General features: G+C 46.4%; 8 protein-coding genes across 8 annotated transcripts; 2 read left to right on the forward strand and 6 right to left on the reverse strand.

Annotated features, from left to right (window-relative positions):
• Positions 1-2352: 2352 nt before the first annotated feature.
• Positions 2353-2891, reverse strand: BGW36DRAFT_354464 (uncharacterized protein; the record flags this gene model as incomplete). The annotated part of the gene is made up of 3 exons (XM_046213524.1): positions 2353-2421; positions 2509-2645; positions 2723-2891. 3 exons carry the CDS (start codon positions 2889-2891, stop codon positions 2353-2355), a joined length of 375 nt encoding a protein of 124 aa, XP_046076042.1.
• Positions 2892-4817: 1926 nt separating this feature from the next.
• Positions 4818-7172, forward strand: BGW36DRAFT_422606 (serine carboxypeptidase S28-domain-containing protein; the record flags this gene model as incomplete). Its single annotated transcript, XM_046219725.1, has 3 exons — positions 4818-5039; positions 5700-5782; positions 6950-7172. 3 exons carry the CDS (start codon positions 4818-4820, stop codon positions 7170-7172), a joined length of 528 nt encoding a protein of 175 aa, XP_046076043.1.
• Positions 7173-7971: 799 nt separating this feature from the next.
• On the reverse strand, positions 7972-9450 carry BGW36DRAFT_393497 (uncharacterized protein; the record flags this gene model as incomplete). The annotated part of the gene is made up of 3 exons (XM_046217813.1): positions 7972-9128; positions 9182-9366; positions 9422-9450. The coding sequence occupies 3 exons, from the start codon at positions 9448-9450 to the stop codon at positions 7972-7974; spliced, it is 1371 nt and encodes a 456-aa protein (XP_046076044.1).
• Positions 9451-9683: 233 nt separating this feature from the next.
• BGW36DRAFT_422608 (fungal-specific transcription factor domain-containing protein) lies at positions 9684-11381 on the reverse strand (the record flags this gene model as incomplete). Its single annotated transcript, XM_046219726.1, has 1 exon — positions 9684-11381. The coding sequence occupies one exon, from the start codon at positions 11379-11381 to the stop codon at positions 9684-9686; it is 1698 nt and encodes a 565-aa protein (XP_046076045.1).
• Positions 11382-11888: 507 nt separating this feature from the next.
• Positions 11889-13068, forward strand: BGW36DRAFT_354467 (alpha/beta hydrolase fold-domain-containing protein; the record flags this gene model as incomplete). The annotated part of the gene is made up of 2 exons (XM_046213525.1): positions 11889-11963; positions 12019-13068. 2 exons carry the CDS (start codon positions 11889-11891, stop codon positions 13066-13068), a joined length of 1125 nt encoding a protein of 374 aa, XP_046076046.1.
• Positions 13069-14033: 965 nt separating this feature from the next.
• BGW36DRAFT_403525 (oxidoreductase, FAD-binding protein) lies at positions 14034-15639 on the reverse strand (the record flags this gene model as incomplete). Its single annotated transcript, XM_046218900.1, has 3 exons — positions 14034-14180; positions 14248-14514; positions 14584-15639. The coding sequence occupies 3 exons, from the start codon at positions 15637-15639 to the stop codon at positions 14037-14039; spliced, it is 1467 nt and encodes a 488-aa protein (XP_046076047.1).
• Positions 15640-16287: 648 nt separating this feature from the next.
• BGW36DRAFT_422611 (putative aldehyde dehydrogenase) lies at positions 16288-17930 on the reverse strand (the record flags this gene model as incomplete). Its single annotated transcript, XM_046219727.1, has 3 exons — positions 16288-16875; positions 16937-17330; positions 17386-17930. The coding sequence occupies 3 exons, from the start codon at positions 17928-17930 to the stop codon at positions 16288-16290; spliced, it is 1527 nt and encodes a 508-aa protein (XP_046076048.1).
• Positions 17931-18490: 560 nt separating this feature from the next.
• On the reverse strand, positions 18491-20312 carry BGW36DRAFT_393501 (thiamine pyrophosphate enzyme; the record flags this gene model as incomplete). The annotated part of the gene is made up of 3 exons (XM_046217814.1): positions 18491-18780; positions 18834-20175; positions 20241-20312. 3 exons carry the CDS (start codon positions 20310-20312, stop codon positions 18491-18493), a joined length of 1704 nt encoding a protein of 567 aa, XP_046076049.1.
• Between the last annotated feature and the right edge of the window lie 490 nt (positions 20313-20802).

Consider the following 20802-nt stretch of genomic DNA (forward strand, 5'->3'; position numbering starts at 1 on the left):
CCTCACCATGGAGATGCAAAAGAATGCCTCTTACGCCCAGGAGTGGAGTCAAGTCTCCCCAATTTGACGGGCAGTTTTGACCGAGATAATCAACCTAGATCAATGATTTGCAGTGAACCCTGCGCGTGACGTACTAACAAACTAGGTGGATTGTTGGCCGCAGCGAGCCTCGGTATCTCGCACGACGTATTCGAGTACTTTGCTAGACATGCATTGCATAGATAGCCGTCCACATGTTATGATTGGACATCTTGGAGCTTAGTGACTATAACCTGTCGAAACAAATGGATTAGGGGGGTAGCATTTTGTTTGATTCTCCTCATAGCAGGGTCTTTCGGGGTTGTGGTTTCGACCATTAATATTGTAGACTCCTCCGTGACCACACCGCTGTTCTGAAACCAGCGAAGAGCCCGTTTACCCTTTCTGACCTTGTGCTCTCACTGGAAAGAAAGCGCTATTTTAAGGATATACGGTGCAAGATCTTGCTTGCGAGCCAGGCTTCATCGGCATTGGGTGGCTAGGACAGTATGAAGGAGATGCCAACCAGACAGTCCTGTCAAAGGGCGGGTTGTTTTTCTTTCCCGATTGTGCAGTAATGTAGCTCCAATCAGGCAACTTCTAGCGCGTCTGACTGGCCCCCATCTCACACTCTCTCCATTTGATCTAAATCCCATCGAGACCAATTTCACTTACTTTGACCTCCTAGAGAGTGGCATCAAAGGTATGCTATCTTCAATTGGAGAATTTGGGGCGTCTTTCAACCCTGATTTCCTTATTGGCTCCAGTCCTGAGTATTACACGGGGAAGGCCCTGTGGGAGTTCATGAAAGGAGAAGTAACGGTTTAAATACAGAAACCTGACAACCAATTGTTGCCTATTTGACAAAGTCACGATCAACAATCAGAAATGAATATGGATAGATTCTTACCTATTATATTACAAAGCCTAGGCAGGAGGAAGTATTATCTTTCATCTCAATATAACATCTCGATGTTGTTCTTTCGAATTGAATTATTGCTTCTATTCATATTTTGTTTCTGAAAATGGCCTCCTGGGTTGACTATCAAGCCAGTAACAGCGATTTGCTAGAGCAGTCAGTTAGTCCGCTATATTTATTCTGGTCCAGATATCTATATGAACGAGATGACACTCCGGTGAAGCCTGAGAACCAAGAAATCCGCTCAACGGGCCAGCAATTTCCACGAACCAGTGATAGTCGGTGTGGATAGCTCGTGGCATCAATTTATGCAAAGAGCTTCAACAAAAGCATCGCTATATATGGTGGTTTTACGAATTCTATTACCATGGAGAATGCTCGTATGTTGTGACAACTAAGTATGCTTAGCAACTTGGTGTGGAGCTAACTTTTCTATATAAGTAGTGTTCGGAATAACTATTTCTTCTAGCAAACTTTTCTTTGTTGTACCGGTTGAATTTCGCTAATCCTCGAATCGAAAGGGGAGTTGCTGAATATCAATTGACATAGGCGCCTATACAAATTCCGAAGTGGCGGCCTCTACTTGATAAAAAATATATTTGGACTACATGTGGGAAATATTCAGGGGCTCCAGTTATCCCTCTAAGCCGATTCTCTCGTGCGTTACAAAATCTAGGGTGTGTTTGTTGCTCTTTTCCTTTTCTTTCTCGGCTTTTTTGTAACCTGTCCAGCATTGAGTCTTAACTGAATGCCAAATGGGCCAACGGCAAACCGGTCAACGGGAGAGTGTTGAACAAAAACTGATTATTAACTGATAGTCAGAACAGACACAGTTTCTTGTTAGCCAAGAGGACCCGGTAGATAACACGACCATCGCGTCAATTGAAGACGACCTGAACAGCATCACCCAAGTCGACAAGGTCTACTCATTTATCGACAAGTCGCGCAGAAGGCTCATGTAGTAGATCTTCAATACTACACCTGATAATTTAAAAAAATGAAGTCACATAAGGACATCTTATATACAGCTCCTGCTGGAGAAGCAGCTGAATCCCGTGCGCTGCCTACAGTTATGGAGAGACATTAGACTCGCAGGAATTTTCACTATTTACTATATAGTAACACTTTTTATTTCTATACTCAGATTGCTATCTGATGGATTATATATTACTACATATGTAGCCAATTATACCAGATATTTTCAACTCAATTTCAAATGGTTGTCATGATATAGTTATCTACTCATTACTATCTAAATACGATTCTATCAACGGCCAAACGTGTTACTTATTCAAATGTTGATATCGCAGGATTTCCACGTCAACCAGTGTCGATCTGAATCAACCTAATTCCTGGGCCGAATCTTACACCTCGTACAAGTAAGGCGCCCCCTCAACTTCTCATTCCCTTCTAGTCTATATATCTTTTAAGAGAGACTGGGCAATAGAAATCCCCTCTTCAATACAAGCTGCGCAGGTACCAAACTAATTTTTAAAGTGGAAGAGCAGATCAGCATCATCAAGTACATTCGGGTGAAAGAGCACCAAGAAGGCATTAAATAAGAGGCTTACCCCTTTAGGTCCAGATCCAGTGCCAATAGCTTCTAGGGTATCCTCGAAACATTTCAAATCCTCACTTGGCTTTGTACCCTGGTCTAGTGCAGCTAGGCCACAATCCATAACTATAGGAGCAAATACGCCGACACAGTCTGGGTTTTCACTTAGTATCTATTAAACAAGAAGGGACCATCCTTTCTTATAGTATGAGAGTAGAAAAAATAATTACCAGCAAGATTAGAAACATCGCAACTTCCCAACGTCAGAATATCAATAGCAGCATCCACAAAGTCACCATGCTCCAAAGCCTGGGTAATGGCGTCAATCGGAGAAGTATTGGCGGCTGCGTTGATAGCGACAACAACAGCGAAAGAGCCGAAAAGAAAAGTGAAACGCATGGTATTGGTTGAATTTTGTGGTTGGGGTATAAATGTTCTTTAATGAGAATTCGGCTGATTTTCTTTGGTTTAAGAATAAGACATCCATTAATGGCTCCTGCTCTGTATTTATGTCAACGAGCAACCTCAACGGAGCTCCAGCAAAAAGGATGTCTTTGCCAATTGTTGGGGCGGAAGGAAGAAATAGATAGACAATCTTCGTACTATTTGAAACCGATGGGTCGTTCATCTATCCTCATTTCCAAATCCGTGAGCCGATTCATAAAGTTGGAGTTCAACCCGTATTCTAATACGAATGATCGCCCGGAAATATATATCGACTGTTGGGGTCCCTTCCGAAGCAAGGGTAAGACCCATTGAATTTTGATAAGCTCACCAACTCAACTAATTTGGGGGCCATTGAAATACGATCGTTATTCTACCATATGCATTCATCCTTCAGATAGGCCTATCACAGACGGCTATTACAGGCGGCTCAGCCGGAGTGAACCTGCATAGACGGACGCCATGTGTAGGAAATACGAGTTTCATTAATAACCCCGCATAGCGTCGTTTTGCCAGGCGAAGTGTAGGTCGCAAAGCCTTTATGAATACGGATTGATCATTTCGAGGAAAATATCTTGCAAACCCCTGACTATACATTGATTGCTCGTCAGCAGTTCATCAGCCTCTGTTCTAGTCTTAAGCCCTAAGCCAAACCTCCTATGAAACGTTAGATTCAGGCTATAGGAGTCGTAGATGACATCTGAATGAGCGTTTAAGCATACTCTGACAAGGAGTATCGGAAGCTAAGTCGGCCTTTTCACAGGATGGAAATGGAATTTATCTTACTTGATCATTCTCTTTTCGCTTTTAACTGAAAACAAAAATTGGATATGTAAGACTTACCGTGCCTCGATAAACGATATCGGCAAATTTAATTCATATTCAATACTCGAATAGCTTCGAGAATCCTTTTCCCGCCCCAGCTCAGCATGCATTGTCTGGCTGACAAGGACGGCTAACAACCTAGCGTCAAGCTTCGTGCGGGAGTGCTTTAAGCACCACACCGTATACCATATGAGACGGTAGCATCAGGCTGTATTGTTAAAAGTACTATATGTCTACGGTTTATTGTAGCCCGATGTCTCTGAGTTAGCTAAAGATTTCGTTGCAGCCAACAACCCTTATTCCATTCCACCCCTGACTTATTCCAATCAATATATAGCCCCACCACCGTTTTAAAGAAACATGCCTGAAATCTCGTATTACACTGGGGGAAGTAAGGTCTTTGAAATTCAGAACCGACTTGGGGTAACACTTGATTTCTCCCCCGTCTATAGCTTTTATCTAAATAGTACGGCCTTCTGAAGTAGACATGAAGGCTACACGGAATTTTTAATATGCGCGTGCGCATATGAAGAACCAAACTACGATACGAAGTGGTCAGGGTAAAGCCAGTCGCATTCACCTGTGTCCAAATGTTACTGCTGCGCCAACTTCTGCAAGACTCATGGCTTCTCGGCCTCCTTTTGTTTGGAAGGCATGATTTTTATGTTCGGCTTGTTTCCTCATTCAAATAAAGAAAACGAGAGAGTGATAGGAAATTTACTCGAGGATATGGAAAGTATTAGACTTTAGAATGGTGCAGCGTTCCCATCACCCAAGATATCCCTCGCGTGGCACTTCCCGATTGGCCCTATCCAAATAAACGGGTGATTTATCTGCCTTGTTTGGGATTAGGGCGAGTCGCGTAACTGATTTAGCAGGCCAGGTCACATTTTAGCGGTAGATATTCGCCCAGTATACTCGAGACAGCGCGTCAAGCTTGTCTCATCTCACGGCTTGTTTCCTCACAAGCAGCTGCATCCGAGATAACAGGCCGTGAGTCTCAGCGTCGAGGAAGCGCTTTATCTGGCAACGAGGGGCGGCGCGCAAGTCGTTGATATGACGGAAAAGATCGGCGGGTTTGAGATGGGGATGTATTTTGACGCACAGTTGATTGAACTCGAGGCACCTGTTGAGACTTTAGCAGCAGAGGATGATGTGCTAGTAGAAAGGGGGCAAGAGGATACAGGGAATATAGACTTGTTTGGATGGGAGAACTGGACAGAGAAGATTGAGAAGTGGGTGTGGAATGGGGATGATGGTAACGTGAGGGCTGTTTGGGTTAGTGGAAGATTAGTACATAAGAGGTGTGTATCGATATGTCTAGATATAATATTATAGAACTGTTTGTCGCCCTTTTCTCTTCAAGTCTTTTAGTTTTTCGCTTGGTTTATCAGATAAGCTTGATAACCAGCCTTTGGCATACTCACATTCCTTAGTAACGTAACATGGCAGATACCGTCCAACCCTACATCGGAATGTTGGGTACGCTGGCTCGATGTAGATCGGTCTCTGGAATGTTTCTAGAAGTTAGATTAGTCTTGGAGAGATCTACCTCTGGGCTGGCACCAAGATCGCTATACGTATGTCAGGTCTGCATACATTTGCAATGATTAATGGTACTATATTCCGTTCTTTATCCTAAGTTCGATAGAAAAGGTATTAGAGCACATGTATATTAGAAATTATGAGAAATACAAGTAAAATGAGCTTTGATGTTGAATATCGAATTGAATAATAATGCTTCATGCTATACATAACCATGGGGAGCGAATTCGAATCCAAGCTATGAATCTAGGGATTACTCTACCAGCCACTGTTTGGTGTATTGGATTATCAAGTCGTGGACAGAATGGATGTGGTTGGTGTGAGGCACTATATGCTGCGTAAAGTGAGACTCATCTCATTCTAGGCACCTCCAAAAAACTGATTGCAAGCTAGACGGTGGCTATCAAAGCCAGACATACCTCGAGTGGTTCTGACCAAGGAATTGAGCAACACATGCCACCTGATTTGCCAAACGGGTAAATATTTTCCACCCCGGATACCCCCTTGCTTCGGCCACATTCCAGTAAACCTGGCTGGCATGCAAGAAAGAGGGCAAACCAGACATAGTAGACAAACCATACAAAGTGGATGGCTGGCTTTATCAATAAGTTATGTTTAGCTTGTTTGACAGATTGTCTAGGCTTTAGGGCAAGGGTTCGAGGGCTGACTTATTGCCTATTCTGGAAATCGTGCTGACGAGACTCCCGTTCACGGTAATATCGATCAATATTGTCACACAATGTTGTGCCATCTTGACTTCCGCATGTAGTAATCTGTGTATCTGTTCAGGAGAAAGAAGAATAGTGTAGAGTAAATAAATATGGTTTCCATCTCTTTCACGACATATCATGATAAAAGTCTTGCTCTTTTTTTAACACCTCTCGCACGGCATTATTTATACGCATCAATGATATAAATCTATGTATATATTCACAGCATTATACACAATGATATTATCACTTTTCGAGACACTTCTCTCGTGTACATACCTAACCAGTCTGCTGGTACAACAAGCATCATGCATCGGTTTCATCAACACCCCCGCAACTCGAGACCTCCATCTCGCTACTTCATTAGGGTTCAGCGCAGATAGCGTGTTATTGGACCCGGTGAATTTTCGTAAGATGGTGGACATATCTTATTCGAAGACGATAACTACTGAGTATGCCGATGTATGCTCTCTTTTTGTCTTGCGCTGGTGAAGCAATCCAAAATATACTGACATCTACAGATCCCAATCGATCATGAAAATCACATCCTAGGCACATACCAGAATAGGTACTGGGTGACAACTAAATATTACCGTTCTGGAGTGCCTGTTTTTTTCTACGATGTCGGCGAGTCTTCCGCGTATAGCTCGGCGCAACATATGTTAGGCGAATCATCGTGTTTGAGGAGCTTTTTGGGGAACTTTGGAAGGATTGGCATTGTCTGGGAACATCGATTTGTTCTTCTTCTCAATTTACATTGACTTTTTTGAAGTGAGAATCATCCAAACTAACGTCTTGCCTTGGGGCTACAGGTACTACGGAGATTCACTACCGATGGGCCCTATAAATGTGAACACACCAGCAGAAAACTTTCAATACTTGACGCACGCCAAAGCAATAGTTGATATCCCATACTTTACCAAAAGCTTTTAGTCGCTCGGATCTTCCCTCCGACAATCTGTCGTCCAAAGGAGCACCATGGATTATGATCGGCGGGTCGTACTCTGGCATGAGAGCTGCGTTTACTCGCAATGAGTACCCTGATACCATCTATGCTGCAAATGCATCCTCGGCACCGGTCCAGGCACAGGTTGATATGAGCATATATTTTGAGCAGTTATATCGTGGAATGGCTGCCAATGGCTATGAGAGCTGAGCACACGACCTATACGCGGCTATGAGCTATCTCGACTCACAGTTGACACTGAACGGCTCTGCCAGTGATGATATCAAAAATTATTCCTGGGTGAAAGAGGGGAAGTCAATTCCGACGCCGATCTCACCTCTTCCTTGTCCTATATATATGGGACTTTCCAGTCATATGGAATGGGCGGAGGAGACACTGGACTGGGCTCATTGTGTGACTGGATGAGTACCCTACCAACTTCAAATTACTACGTATAATACGGCGTTGCTAGATTTGCTTGGGAGCGCTCCCCCTTGCTCCGCTATATATTACACTATGCCGATTGATTCGCTTACGAGCCTGGCTGCACGTACTAGAGCCTACGCACACCGAGGAAATAATTACAAATTACGTGTATAGAGCTGGGTCAATCATCTAGTTACGCAGGTGAATATTATCATGCAGGCGTATGCACGTTGATGTGATTCTTTCATCTCTTATCTAATACTCAATCTGAAGAACGTATCAGTGTTGAGGGGTAGTGTTGGATGCTACTGCAACAATTAGCATTCGCTTTGTCTGGCCGAACTTCCATTCAACATTCCGACGTATAACTGCCTAGGCAACGCTACAGTCTACAGCTGAAGTATAGATCGCTTGCAAACCTTGACCCAATTGACAATGATGAGCGCAGGATACTCTTTGACGTGTCCATGCTTTATATTTCGTTGGACTCGATCAACCAAAAAAGAAAAAAGCAAAAAGCAAAAGGGATATTCAGGAAAAGAAAGTATGGATTGATAACAAGTCCTATGCGTCGTATCTAGAATTATAATCCCAATCGGGAATTGGCCAGTCGTCTCACCTCTCGCTGACCCTCTATGAGACCCAGCTCATCGTCGTCGAACCGACGCAAGCCTAGAGTTCGTTCTCCCTCTTCGCTTAGAATATTTTCCCTCTTCGCACCGCAATCTTCATGCTGCGACTCCTTCTCCCAGGTAGGTTTCTGTGACTGGACAAAGTCTGTGGGAACCTCGGCCTTGAGGAATTCCTCGCGGGTGTGGATCAATGATTCAATATTGTACGGAGTAAGAGGGTTACAGGCATTGTAGAATACACTGGAATCGTTCTTTCCCGTATTAGTCGCATCGACTCCATGGACGAGGTCACAGTGCCAAAAGACGTAGTCGCCCGGCCGGACAGGAGGGATCCCGACTATGGCGCGGTCCAGAGAAAGATGGGGATGATGTTCAGTGGTCGGAAAAAACTGGGTTTTACCTGGCGTTGCTCCGGGAAAGGTCGGGAGGGAGTCGTTGTATTCTCCTGTGTGGAATAGCGGCCGAAGCATAATGTACGCAGTGGACAGCTTGATGCTGGGCAGAATTCGCAGGGTTCCTTCGCCAGTATTGGTGTGCGAAAGAGACAGCCAACCCTGAAGGCTACGCCAGGCTGAGCAAGATATCTCCCCAGTATTGAGATCTGTATACAAATTGCTCTTCGCATGGATGCGGTGGTCCACCAACCAAGGATCCCAATTCTGCCAATTGCCCTCAAAAATCACATTGAAATTCATGCGGTTGGTCTCATCCTCCCACCTCTCAATAGCACCACTGTCTAGATGTGGTGCTAGGGGAAACTGGCGCGGATCATCGGATGGATACCGAATCCGGATTCGATCTGGGTACACAATTTGACTGTCTAGATCGATCGCCGCAGACGGATCGGCTACGTGCCAGAGGCGTGAAACACACTTCAAGGCCTTCAAGACTTCAGGATGCGATCGCATCTCAACTTGGGCCTTTGTCCAGTAAATATTCCATCCCACGGGGTTTTGTTGCGGGAAGCCTCCTATTCCCGGATGGCGGTGTATATAGTCTTTAAGTGATGCTTCCCAAGCGACGGCCTGCTGTTCGGGGACGACATTGCGTAAGATCAAGCAGCCACGGTCGCGAACAATGTCAGCAAAGGCATCTGGAAGCACGCCACCTATACATTCTGTAAGAGTTGAACAGTTCTTAAGCCGCAGATGTGTAACTAACCATTCTTCCGAACGTCTTCAAAGTCAATTTCTGGAACCATGTTCGGTCCATTCTTTTCAATCAGAGCGGTTTCCGCTTCAAGCAATTTGACCAGCTTATTGTACGACTCAATAACATTCTGTTTGTTTTCGGGCCTGACGAGGCGCTGCTTCAAAGCAGAAAACCGCTGGTCCAACAAAGGAGTACTGTAGCTTCTGGTGAGCTGGCTGGTCGATTCCAGGAGCGCTGAAACCGACTTACTTGAGGGGGCTCTCGACAGCGACCTCCATGGCGGCGGATATTGTATGGCTATTGATGACGGCGACGGCCGGCGAGCTTTAACACAGGGTACCTGGACTTGTGTTATTAATGCAAGCCATGGAACGTTCCTCTGCCGGGTAACCCGCGTTTAAATCTTCTGCTGAGAAAATCGGGGTCAAGCAAGCTTCGTATCTTGGTTGAATTTCGCAAGTGATTTGGAATCGCGGCGGATTTAGCCGACTGGGCCGCGGCCAATTTCAAGTCAGATGGTAAAGTTTTCGTTTCCGCCGCCCCGCTGGAGAAATTCATATCGGTCAATCGGGGTCCGCCGCGGCTGCGACAGTACCAAACGCAACGCCTCATAGGCCCGCCGGTAATTCTCGCCGTAGTTTTGCAGGGCATCATACCGATCCAGGATCCAATTCTGGTGAATGATGTCGTCCGTCTCTAACGCTGCAACGTACAATGGCCAGGCCATTTGTAACATGGCCCGTTCTTTGTGGTCTTGGAAGGCCTTTCCACACAATTTCATGGTCTCTCCTAGGGCCCTTTGCCGCTGGGTGCTGTTGTCCGATGGGCAAAATGCGTGAAAATAGAGCAAAACTGCATAATACCATGCCACTGCGGTGCGGATATTCATCACAAATCTTCTTTGTGACCCTTCTTCAGGCAAGTCCAAAAGCGTTGCCGCTTCAATATAACCGCTGTATCGCCTCTCCAAGTCCTGGATTGCTTGGATGATGTGGTGGGTGCTGTAAGTTTGTGCTTCTAGGTCCGTATGATCGCCCTCGACATGCTGGGAAATGACATACCGTAGCTGGCCTGCCTCGGATTGTAGATAGAATAGATGCTCGCTAGCCAAGTCCTCGAGAAGCTGGGTTTGGGGATATGAATCGCCCCAAATTTCGCGATATGCCAGATTTGAATGTTTGTGGAGGGCGACGATTAAGCGAAGTCTCATGATGACGACATTAACATGACTGCCGTGCTGCAGTGCCTCGCCGAGTAGGTGATTGAATCCGCTTCGAATTTCGTTAAATGTCGCGCCACCATCAGTTAAAGAGATCCATATCACCATCCGGCTGCTGATAGGAGACAGAGTAGAATTGAGATTGTGAGTTGCGTCCAGGTCAGTGAGAGTGCCGCAGATGTTCCGCAGGTGATCCTTGAGAAGAAGGGCGGCACCCTGGAAGTGTGCAATGAGGCCTACTCCACGCCCGTCTCCATATTTCTGCTCGTACACAATCATCAACCACAGAGTGGCAAGGATGCAATCAAAATCGGACATGTGCACGGCATGGATATTGTGGGTCGCGGCACTCAAAAGCTGTAGCGCATCCCCGTAGTGCTGCATTGCTTGCGCTCGGCGGAATCGTACCTGGTCTTGTGCTAAAGTCGTCTGATAAGACAAATTCTGGGCACCCAAGGTGCACACCATATGCAGCAGCATGGGGTTTCTTTGTGCCAAGGTCCAAACCATAGCTGGCCCGGAGTGCTCCGGAAGCTTGGTGTCGACCAGTGTAGACAGGACAGAGCGAAAGTAGTCTATAGCTTCGTGGTCTGATGCCGATAAGAAACGGAGGTAGTCGGTTTGGGTTGGGCTGCTGTCATCTAGGAGGGTGGGCATACCACTCCTGTGCTGTGTCTCTCCCTGGTGGTCCGCATGAATAATGACTGCCCGTAAAGAACCATCATCTGGCGAGCCACTCGGCAAGGATAATGGGCCTGTATCGGGATCATCGTGGATTTCTGCTCCTTTCCCCTGACTGCGCCGTGTATATTTCTTGCGAGGGCGCTGCGTGTAGTCGCAAGATCTTCCTAAACGGATGCACCTTCGGCAGCGCGGGCGTTGTTCGTCACACTTGACTTTCTTTTCGCGACACGTCCAGCACCCTAGTCGGGAGCGAAAGACTTGATTCGCAGGGCTCGGTCTGCACTGCGAATTCGATGGAGAAGACATTGAGCCGATCGTCTATTTGCATCCATGGAGGCTGACAGTCGCATGTCGAGAGAGACTTGACGAGGGCAAACGAGTCGGCTGTTTCACGTCAAGACCACACGCTATTCCACAATCAGACAGCCCTTCTCACATGACTAGCTCTGCACTGCGCCGTGCGGCACTGAAGTCCTTCCAAGCGGTAGTTAGCTTATCAGTGACTACCTAAATCTAATAGTTGGTTCTACATGCATGAGAAGACCCTCAACAGGTCTGGCCTTCGTGTTTTGTGTGTGCGCTTGTGTTTACTCTGTCTGACTAAGACATTTGCCGTGCGAACAAAATGCAGACTAGCGTGTTTGGCAGCGCGATTTGCCGAGCAACCCTGTTTAGCCGGCCGAGCTTGGCGACCTGCTATGGGGGCTGCTGATATTAGAAGGGAACACCCACGCCAGCATGTGTTTTGAGACACGATGATATGCCAGAAGCTATTAGGTTCTTTCTCAGGTACTCCCCTCTGCCTCTCGCTCAATGGACCAGGCTGCACGAGTTAACGATCCTGAACGATGGGATGAATTCAGCCCTCTCGACCCAGAGCTCGTTGAGGTGCGTACTAGCGATGACATATGCTCCATATGAATGTTAAAAACATGCAACGTAGATGCTCGAGAATGGCGTTCAGCGACGGCTGCCAGGCATCGGATCCTCTGCTTCTGCTCTGGCGCAAACACGCGCGGCGTGGCACCAGGCGCTCCGTGACGATACCGACAAACTTCTGGCAGCAGCATCTGGTGATGTGACCGAGGCAGAACTGTTTATCCCGGTTCAAGACGGTCATAAAGTCCGCGCTCTCCTGTATCGGTGCCATAACTCGCCCGAACAGGAGAACGAAAACAAGCCGCTGGTGATCATGATCCATGGTGGCGGATTCTGTATTGGCAGTCCTGAAATGGAATCTGCGGCGTGTATTCGCACTGTGCAGGCCTGTCGTTGTGTTGCTGTCAGCCTGGACTACCGCTTGGCACCGGAATCTAAGTTCCCAACCGCTTATGAAGATTGCTGGGATGCAATTCGCTGGGTAAAGCAGCAGCCTTTCTCCCTACCAGATGTTCTAACTGGCTTACATTCAAATAATTGCTTACAGGTTATTGATAATGCGAGCGCGTTGCAGGTAGATTTATCTCAAGGCTTTGTCCTGGGCGGTTCTTCTGCAGGTGGCCATATCACAATCCCCCTGATCCATCGAGCGCGCGATATTGGTCTTTATCCGCCTATAACGGGCGTGTACTTGAGTGCTTTTCCCACCCTCGTACCACAGGCAATGACCGACAAATATCAAGATCTCTACAAAAGTCGGGAAAGCCTAGGGCGCAATGCAAATGGCTCACTATCATCAAAGTCGATTGCATTTTTTGATCAGGTAGTATCTCCGGATATCACTTCACCTTTATGGAACCCTCTGCTCTGGCCAACCGGCCATGCAGACCTACCCCCGCATTTCTTTCAAATCTGCGGGTCTGATATCCTTAGGGACGAAGCACTGATTTATGAAAGAGAGCTGCGTCTGGACAATCAAATCCAGACACGTGTAATCGTATATCCCGGGATGCCACATATATTTTGGTATAGCTATCCAACACACTCTCTCTCCTCGAAGTTTGCAGAGAACTGCACTGAAGGCTTGAAGTGGTTACTTGACGGTCGACGGTAGTTTGCATAGTTTATACGAACAACGCAGGCCGTAGGGTTAGATGCTAGAACATGGGATTTGAGACCTCATATTTCATTAGCAGACAAGAATGACATCTACACATGTTCTTTTTCTATATCCATGAAGTCCTTGTGAGTAGCTCTGTGCTGAATGAATATTATGGCGCGTATATGTAACAAGAGAAATCTGGCCAAAAAGAAAAGCAGAAGAGACAAAAATAAATCTGATGTGGCTAGCCAACTGTTCATGACAGCGAAATCCAACATGTGGAAAATGCCCCAGGGCCTCTTGTTAACGTCCTTTTTTCCATGACCAACTTGTGTTGTAACTTATGAGCAAGGTCATTTGGTCTTGCTTTCTGTGGTTACGTATGATGACAAATACAAAATCAATAACTAACGATATTCTAATATTTCACCGTTAACTGCACTACCTATTGTAAGTCCTTATATTTTTCTTCATGTTTAGTCCTTCATTCTAGACAGGCATGCTTCATAATGTACACTTTGTGTTCCACCTAGCAAGATGTCTTGACAAGGTAAGCAGCAACAAGAAAATGAGATTCTATGATTTGACAACATTGGAGGGAATTTTTTTTTCCCTTCTTGGGACTTGACATAGGTGTATTCCCTGACTCTCAGGAAACAACAAATTTTTCTCTGCAAACCAGCACTAAGACCACTACAAATTGATTTCAAATTGATTTCAGACCAGGGATGTGTGAACCCCATCTGCTCCTTGGTGGAAATTGTGTCTATTAAGATAAATCAACAAAGAAAAGTTCATTACTGTCAATAATTGCTGGTTTTATTCGTATACACAAAACACACACACACACACATATATATATTGATAGGTAGATATTGTAGTACTGGATATTAATATGTGAGCTGTCTAGAATTTTGGATGGGAAAGAATGTAGCTGTCTAATTTCATATCGAAATAGAGAATAAATGTCAGAATTTGCACTAAAGCGATGGTTTATTCTGCAGCCTGTTTATCTTGTCATGTGCTTGAACGAACTTCTTGTAGTTAGGGAACAATTCTTTAGGGTCCCATTTCGCTCTAATCTTAAGGAACTTGGCTAGCGCAGTATCGGAGAAAACCTTGGTCTGTTATGAAGTTGTTAGTCAAACATATTTCTCTCTCTTTTAACGGGATATTATTATTAGCACTCACGTTTGCGTCGTCATTGTTGACATCTAGCTCGGTGATGTATTGGCCCACTGCCACAGGGAATGCTCGCCTGTAATGGTCACGCATGTTTTGGTAGATGGCAGGCTCGAGTTTTGGGTCTGTCCATCCAGTTACTGTTGAGATGTATAAATCCTGTGGTAGACTTAGGACTGCATCTTCCTCATCTGGGACAATGTCGCAGTGACACATGAATACTGATGTAGTCCGAGTAGGCAGCTCAAGGTGAGCTGGCTTGATGGCTTGGAGAAGCTTTAAGATTTCCTGTTAGCACGTAGTCTTGCATGGATATATACATCCCACCATTGAGAGACAACTTACTCGTGGCAGTGGAACGGCTGGGTCGTTCATGATGCTGTTAATTTGCCAACGTTCTTTCCCAGAATTTCCTAGAAAGCCGCGTTTTCTATTAAACACTTCCTCAAAGGTTCTGCTTTGTACTGGATGGAATTGAATCAACCATTCTCGAACGTTCTCAGGCATATTGTCATATGCACTGAGTAGTGTTCGAGCTTCACGGAGGGTGTCGGTGTAGCAGAGAAGGTTCAAAGTCAAATGGAGCTTTGCGCCGGGGGGCACGTCGTCTGTGGTATACGCTGGGTCATACTTTTGAGGATAATCAATGGTAAGATTCAAATCAGTGCCATATTTGGGAGTGTCGCGTCCGCGCTCAATAGACCACGTCATCAGTGTCTCGTAGTTGTCCGAGTTAACTTCGAATTTCAATATGCGCTCCCACATCTTAGACGCCGGAATTGTTCTTCCCCAGAAGCGCGTCACAACCCCAAAGAAGCCCAAGCCACTGCCTCTGGCTGCCCAAAACAAGTCTTGGTTTTCAGTTCGGCTGGCTATTACAGTGCGGCCATCAGGCACGACAATTTCCATCTTGAGAATCCACTGCTGGTTGGTGGCGCCCCATCCACGGACAAACCATCCTTGCCCCCCAGCCAGGAGGAAGCCCCCTGATCCGACAGTGGGCGCGTGGCCATGAGGGAAGAATCGGTTCACCTCCTTTAGCTTTGCAGCCAACTCCTCGACTCGACAAGAAGGGCCAAAAGCTATTTCTCTCGTGACCGGGTCATAGTTAATGTGCCGATTGAGATTCACCGTATCGATCAGAATCCCATCTTGGATGAGGTTTCCAAGATTCATAATATGACCTGAGGATCGAATTCCGACAGTTGTTCCCAACTCAGTGGCACGCTTGAGTGCCGTAGCCACATCAGTTGGGGTTTCTACAACGTGGATTTCAGATGGAAACCGGTCTGGCGTGTCTGCTGTAGGGTTGTTGCATCTGCATACCTCGTAGCCAACATCTCCACGGACAAGGACCCTGGAATTGTATTTAGGTACGGTCGTGTATCGAGGTTGAGGCATGGCGCAGGTCTGGATGCAGTAGGGACGTGGTAGGGGAACACTTCGAGTGCATGCGAAAAACTGAGTGAAGAGGACTCTGCCTGTAAAACGTAGTTCATAAAAAGAGTTTCCTATATATGTGTAGCCCACAAAACAAAAGAAATTTTCTCCACCAAGCCTGATGGGAGAAACACAAGTGTTCCGACCTAGCCATATCATTCCGTACTTCGGAATCACCTCGCCATTCCGGATCTCCAACACTATTCGGGACAGCAGGACAGTGACTCAGGAACATGACTGACACTGTCAGGGCAGCATTCCGTCTTTGGAGATGGGTGCAGCCGTACGCATCGATTCTGTTAGTCCCATATCTGCCAGAATACCTGCGGGGAGGGGAAAAATGCGTGAAGCTCTGGAAAGAATCAAGTAGGACCAGAAAAACCAAAATGAATAAAGAAATAAATTGACTGTTTGTATTTGAATTTTGAGTGCAAAAACATTGGCGTTCAATTGAAATGTAGCGTTATAATGAAACTGGTTAAATCTAATTCGCAACTAGGACCGGGAGTGCTGGCATGAATTCACTATTGATACATACACAAACGAACAGGAGCTATGTAGACAGAAATTGATGTCACAAAACACCATCATGGGAATTCCCAAATTCAATTATTGCATCCAGGTAACTGTCTTGCAGTACAAGAATTCGTCCAAGCCCTGATAGCCGTTGAAACGACCGAATCCACTCTTCTTGACGCCTCCATGAGGGAGGGCGAACTCGTCATGGATAGTCATGGAGTTGATATGCACCGCCCCGGAATCGAGCAGTTCTGCTAGTTGGAAGGCCTCTGCGAGGTTTTCAGTGAATATTGATGCTGCGAGCCCATACTCTGTGTCATTTGCCAACGCCACAGCTTCCTCTACCGTTTCAAAAGTATAAAGCGAGACGCTAGGCCCAAAAGACTCCGTCCCATACAAGCCCATTGACTTGTCCACATTGCTGACCACAATGGGGCTAATCCTTGTGTCCGTATCGTGTACTATATCTGTGGTTCCGGAGAGAATTTGGGCTCCTTGGGACACGGCGCTCGCAACAAGCTCGCGATTTCGCTTAGCCGACGCCGAAGTGACGACGACGGGAGTTGTCTCAGGAGATCCAAATAATCGGGATGTTGTTTCCTTAAGCACCGACTCGAATTTAGAAGCGATAGACGAATGAACGAGAATACGTTCAGTGGACATGCAAATTTGACCAGCCTAGGTAGATGCCGTTAGAAAATGATAAAAAATGATTCGATCCTAAGTGTATATTCCTTACATTGAGAAACGCGCCATTCGCACAATGTAGAGCAGCTTTTTCGATATCAGCATCTTTTAACACAATCGCGTTTGCCTTGCCTCCAAGCTCCATCAAAACGGGCTTCAGGTGCTTCCCAGCAGTGGCAGAAATAATACTTCCAACCTTGGTGCTGCCAGTAAAATTGATCTTCTTCACATGTGGATGAGAAATGAGCATTTCTGTCACTGGCCCAGCATCCGCGGGCCGATGGAAGAGGAGATTGAGTGTTCCATCGGGAAGACCGGCTTCTCTGAACACATCAACAAATGCCCAGTAACATTTCGGAGAGAGCTCTGGCCCTTTAAGAATAGCAGTATTGCCGGCCGCTAGGGCGAAAGTAATAGAACGAAGACCAAGGTGATATGGAGCATTCCTGCCGGTTTTCGAATGTTAAAAAAGAAAGAAAGGTTGAAGACTGAACAACATACCATGGCGCGATTCCTAAAATAACACCGTACGGTCGCTTGTGGATGATCGAGTTCATTCCTGGATGCATTGAGACTGGGACTTGGCCCTGCATGGCACCAGCAATTCTTCCTGCAGTGTCTCGCAGCCCCTCAATGCTTAATCCCAAGATGAAGTCCTGGTATTGCCTATTGGCGCCGATTTCCTGGTGCATGTACTCTCCGAGTTCTTCTCGGCGCTTGACCATAAGATCAGAAGCCCGCAGGAAGATGTCTCGTCGCTCGTGTGGTTTGGTTTTTGACCATGCAGGGAACACGCTCTGGGCAGTTTCGACTGCGTCGAGCACTTCTTGCTTGGATGCCGTCGCTGTACGCCAGATGGGCTTGCCAGTCAGTGGACTGATGACCTCGAAACTTTCGCTTGTCGTGACATCTTGTCCATTGATTACCAAAGGCACGTTTCCCTGTTGGTAACTATGCGAGTGGATGCCATTTATCCTGGCGCACCTTCTGCTAGTCCTCGCGCGGCTGAGTTGCACCAGGACCCTTGTTGGACGATGGTGGAGCATTGTGCCAAAAAAATTTTATTTCCCTACCTCTTGGGTACTGCCTGGGAATAGAATCAACATTTCCTCCGCTAGACTATGTATAAAAGGGTGCGAGCGACTTCCTTCCATTCCGGAGCAATTCCGAACTGAATGAAAGTGACTTAGTTAAGTCGCTAATTTTTCCCAACTAAGTTTGTTATAGAGGCTTATCACTAATTTCGTGTCAATCGTAGAAAAGAAATTTCAAGTTAGACATCTTCCAACTATTATTTATATAGTGTGCAACTCACTGATAGTACTTTGTAGCCTGCAATCTTGTATTAAGTCTCATATAGACAGCAAGCGTGATGACAATATCAAAAACCATTTAGGAAGTATCTGCAAGGAAGAGCTACATTTGGTAAGTCTGCCATAAATACACAAAGATGAAAAAAGAGTCACAAAACTACTACTACGAATTTTACACATTACTTTCTTGATGCATAAGCGCGCACAGGATATTGGTGAATATTGTTATATATCATCTAACTTGAATGAAGTACTTTCAAACCCCTAGCCATATGTGGGAAGATAGAAAGCGATCAGATCTGACTCCGAACATTATTCTCCTCCTCCCAGGACCCTGCGAGTTGGACTTCGAGCACAGCTGATATTCCGCTGTGGACATTTTGGATGGCTTCAGGTAGGAGCACTGACAAATCTTTAACTGTCCTCGCGACGCCGGCCCATGCGTTTCCATTGGCAGCAGCCTTGGCTATCCCTGAAAAGTCCGGGGTTGGCGCAAATGAGATGTTCAGCTCCTCGTTGGACACTCTTGAGCCGTAACCAGTTGGGTGTACGAGTTCAAGAGAAACACGAGGGGCATTCCAGCCTAAATTTTCTGTCAGTTCAACTACGATCAGCCAGCAACATAGACTAACGAACCTTTGTTACTCAAGACTATTGTCAGAGTGGGCAACTTGTATTTTCGAGCGATCCAGTATACAGTTCCTGGTACACCAAACATGAAAGTACCATCACCAACAATCTCACATACGAACTGGCCTTTTCCTTGCCCCCCGGCCAGCCAGTCTGCAGCAAGCTTGATGCCAATTGACGCACCACCTGACCAACCTAAACCACCAGCACCTGCGTTGAGTAGATGACCGGGCTTGTCTACTTGCAACTGCTCATAGACGAAAGGGGCATTAGTGACAGCCTCGACTGAGTATATCGTGTCTTGGGGGCATTGTTGTCGTATGGCTGCACATAGATGAGAGATTGAAGGAGAAGCGAGTTCATCAGAGGCCAATGCGAGTTTTTGAGATCGCTTTAGGCGATCTTGGTGTTCGGCTGCCAAAGCAGACCAGCGAGACAGGTGCGGCTCCGAGATGCGAAGCGTGGAGTATTGCGTGTGACTGGCGATATATTTATTGAGCTGCCGAAGCGCCGTCTTTGCATCTGCCGAGTATCGATGAAGGGCAGGAATGTAATGCACCGGCATGTTAGTCTTGAGGGGATCAACGTCGATATGGACAATCTTGGCGTCTAAACGAGGCTTGCACTGCGTAGGAATCCACGGCACATCGATGTGTAACACAAGAATGACATCGGCCGTCTTGATGCGCTCATGACTACCAATTCGCACTCCCAAGGAGGCTCGATGGGTCTGTGGAAAGCAGACGTCGCTTCCCAGACCATCTAGCACGCGAATTCCAGGGATATTCTCGACTAGGGACACCAATTCCGGAACGGTGCCGTGGTCGCGTCCTGTATAGCCAACAATTATCAGTGGCTCATCAGCGACTGCTAGCAGCGAAACGATCGTCTCAAGGCCGTCTTGAGGTAGTGCGGTTGGCGCCACGCCCTTCCATACGCTGGAATCGAGTTTGTATCGCGGAACTGTTTCCTCCATCACTTCGCGAGCCCCTGTCAAATACACTGGTCCCTTGGGGTCACTGGTAGCAAACTGGATGGCACGGTTCAATATTTGCTTGATATTTTTGCCTGTCTTGAACTCAGTCGTGTATCGACAGAACTGGGAGACGATTTGTTTCTGGTCAGGAGCATCTTGTAGCCAGTGGATGAATTCTGTCCGGGAACCAGGCATCTCTCCTTCAAGCGTGAAGGGGGAGAGACCGGCAAACACAATGACGGGGCATCGGGCCACCGAAGCGTTATGCATTGCGCATCCTAGCATTTGAGTACCTACATCGACGTGAACGATAACACATTGGGGCTTGCCGGTGAGTCGAGCAAAACCATCCGCCATGCACATCGCGACCATCTATATGAATAGACCAACACGAGTTAGCCACAGATATTGGAGATCTGCGTATCATTGGCACCAACCTCATGGGGGCATGTAATCACGCGAGGAAAATTCACTCCCTTTGTCTGGGATGCGCGCGACAGCGCTTCCATAATCGCTGGATGATCTGAGCCCAGGTTGACGAATACATGGCTGACACCGGCCTAATTGAAACATTAGTATATCTCTCAATCTCTGGATTTGAACATATATATATATATATATATATATCAATTGAATGTGGCAAATTATCATGCTGTGAGGCCTTACCTCCCACAGTCCTTCTAAGAAGGCAAATGAAGCCGAATATGTTTCCCTAGAAAGCAGTTAGTTTGTTCGGTATCAGCATGGCATAGTTAAAATAATGTGACGCACAGATCTGCCATTATACGCAAACTCTGACTTGGTATGTTTTGCCGACGACTAGAACGAGAATGCATAATCAATAATGCCCACTTAGCTCGAGTAAATAACCGACGCAGCCGGCCAACCCACCGGAACGTTCCTACGGCGTTCCGGCGTGGCATTCCTAGTGTATCTTCTCGACGAGCAGATAGGCGCTAATACACCAACGAACCTGAAGATTCGACCTTTATCCTTTAT

This window comes from Talaromyces proteolyticus (genome assembly GCF_021365285.1).
Source record: "Talaromyces proteolyticus strain PMI_201 chromosome Unknown BGW36scaffold_2, whole genome shotgun sequence".
In the NCBI taxonomy this organism is placed as follows: Eukaryota; Fungi; Ascomycota; class Eurotiomycetes; order Eurotiales; family Trichocomaceae; genus Talaromyces; species Talaromyces proteolyticus.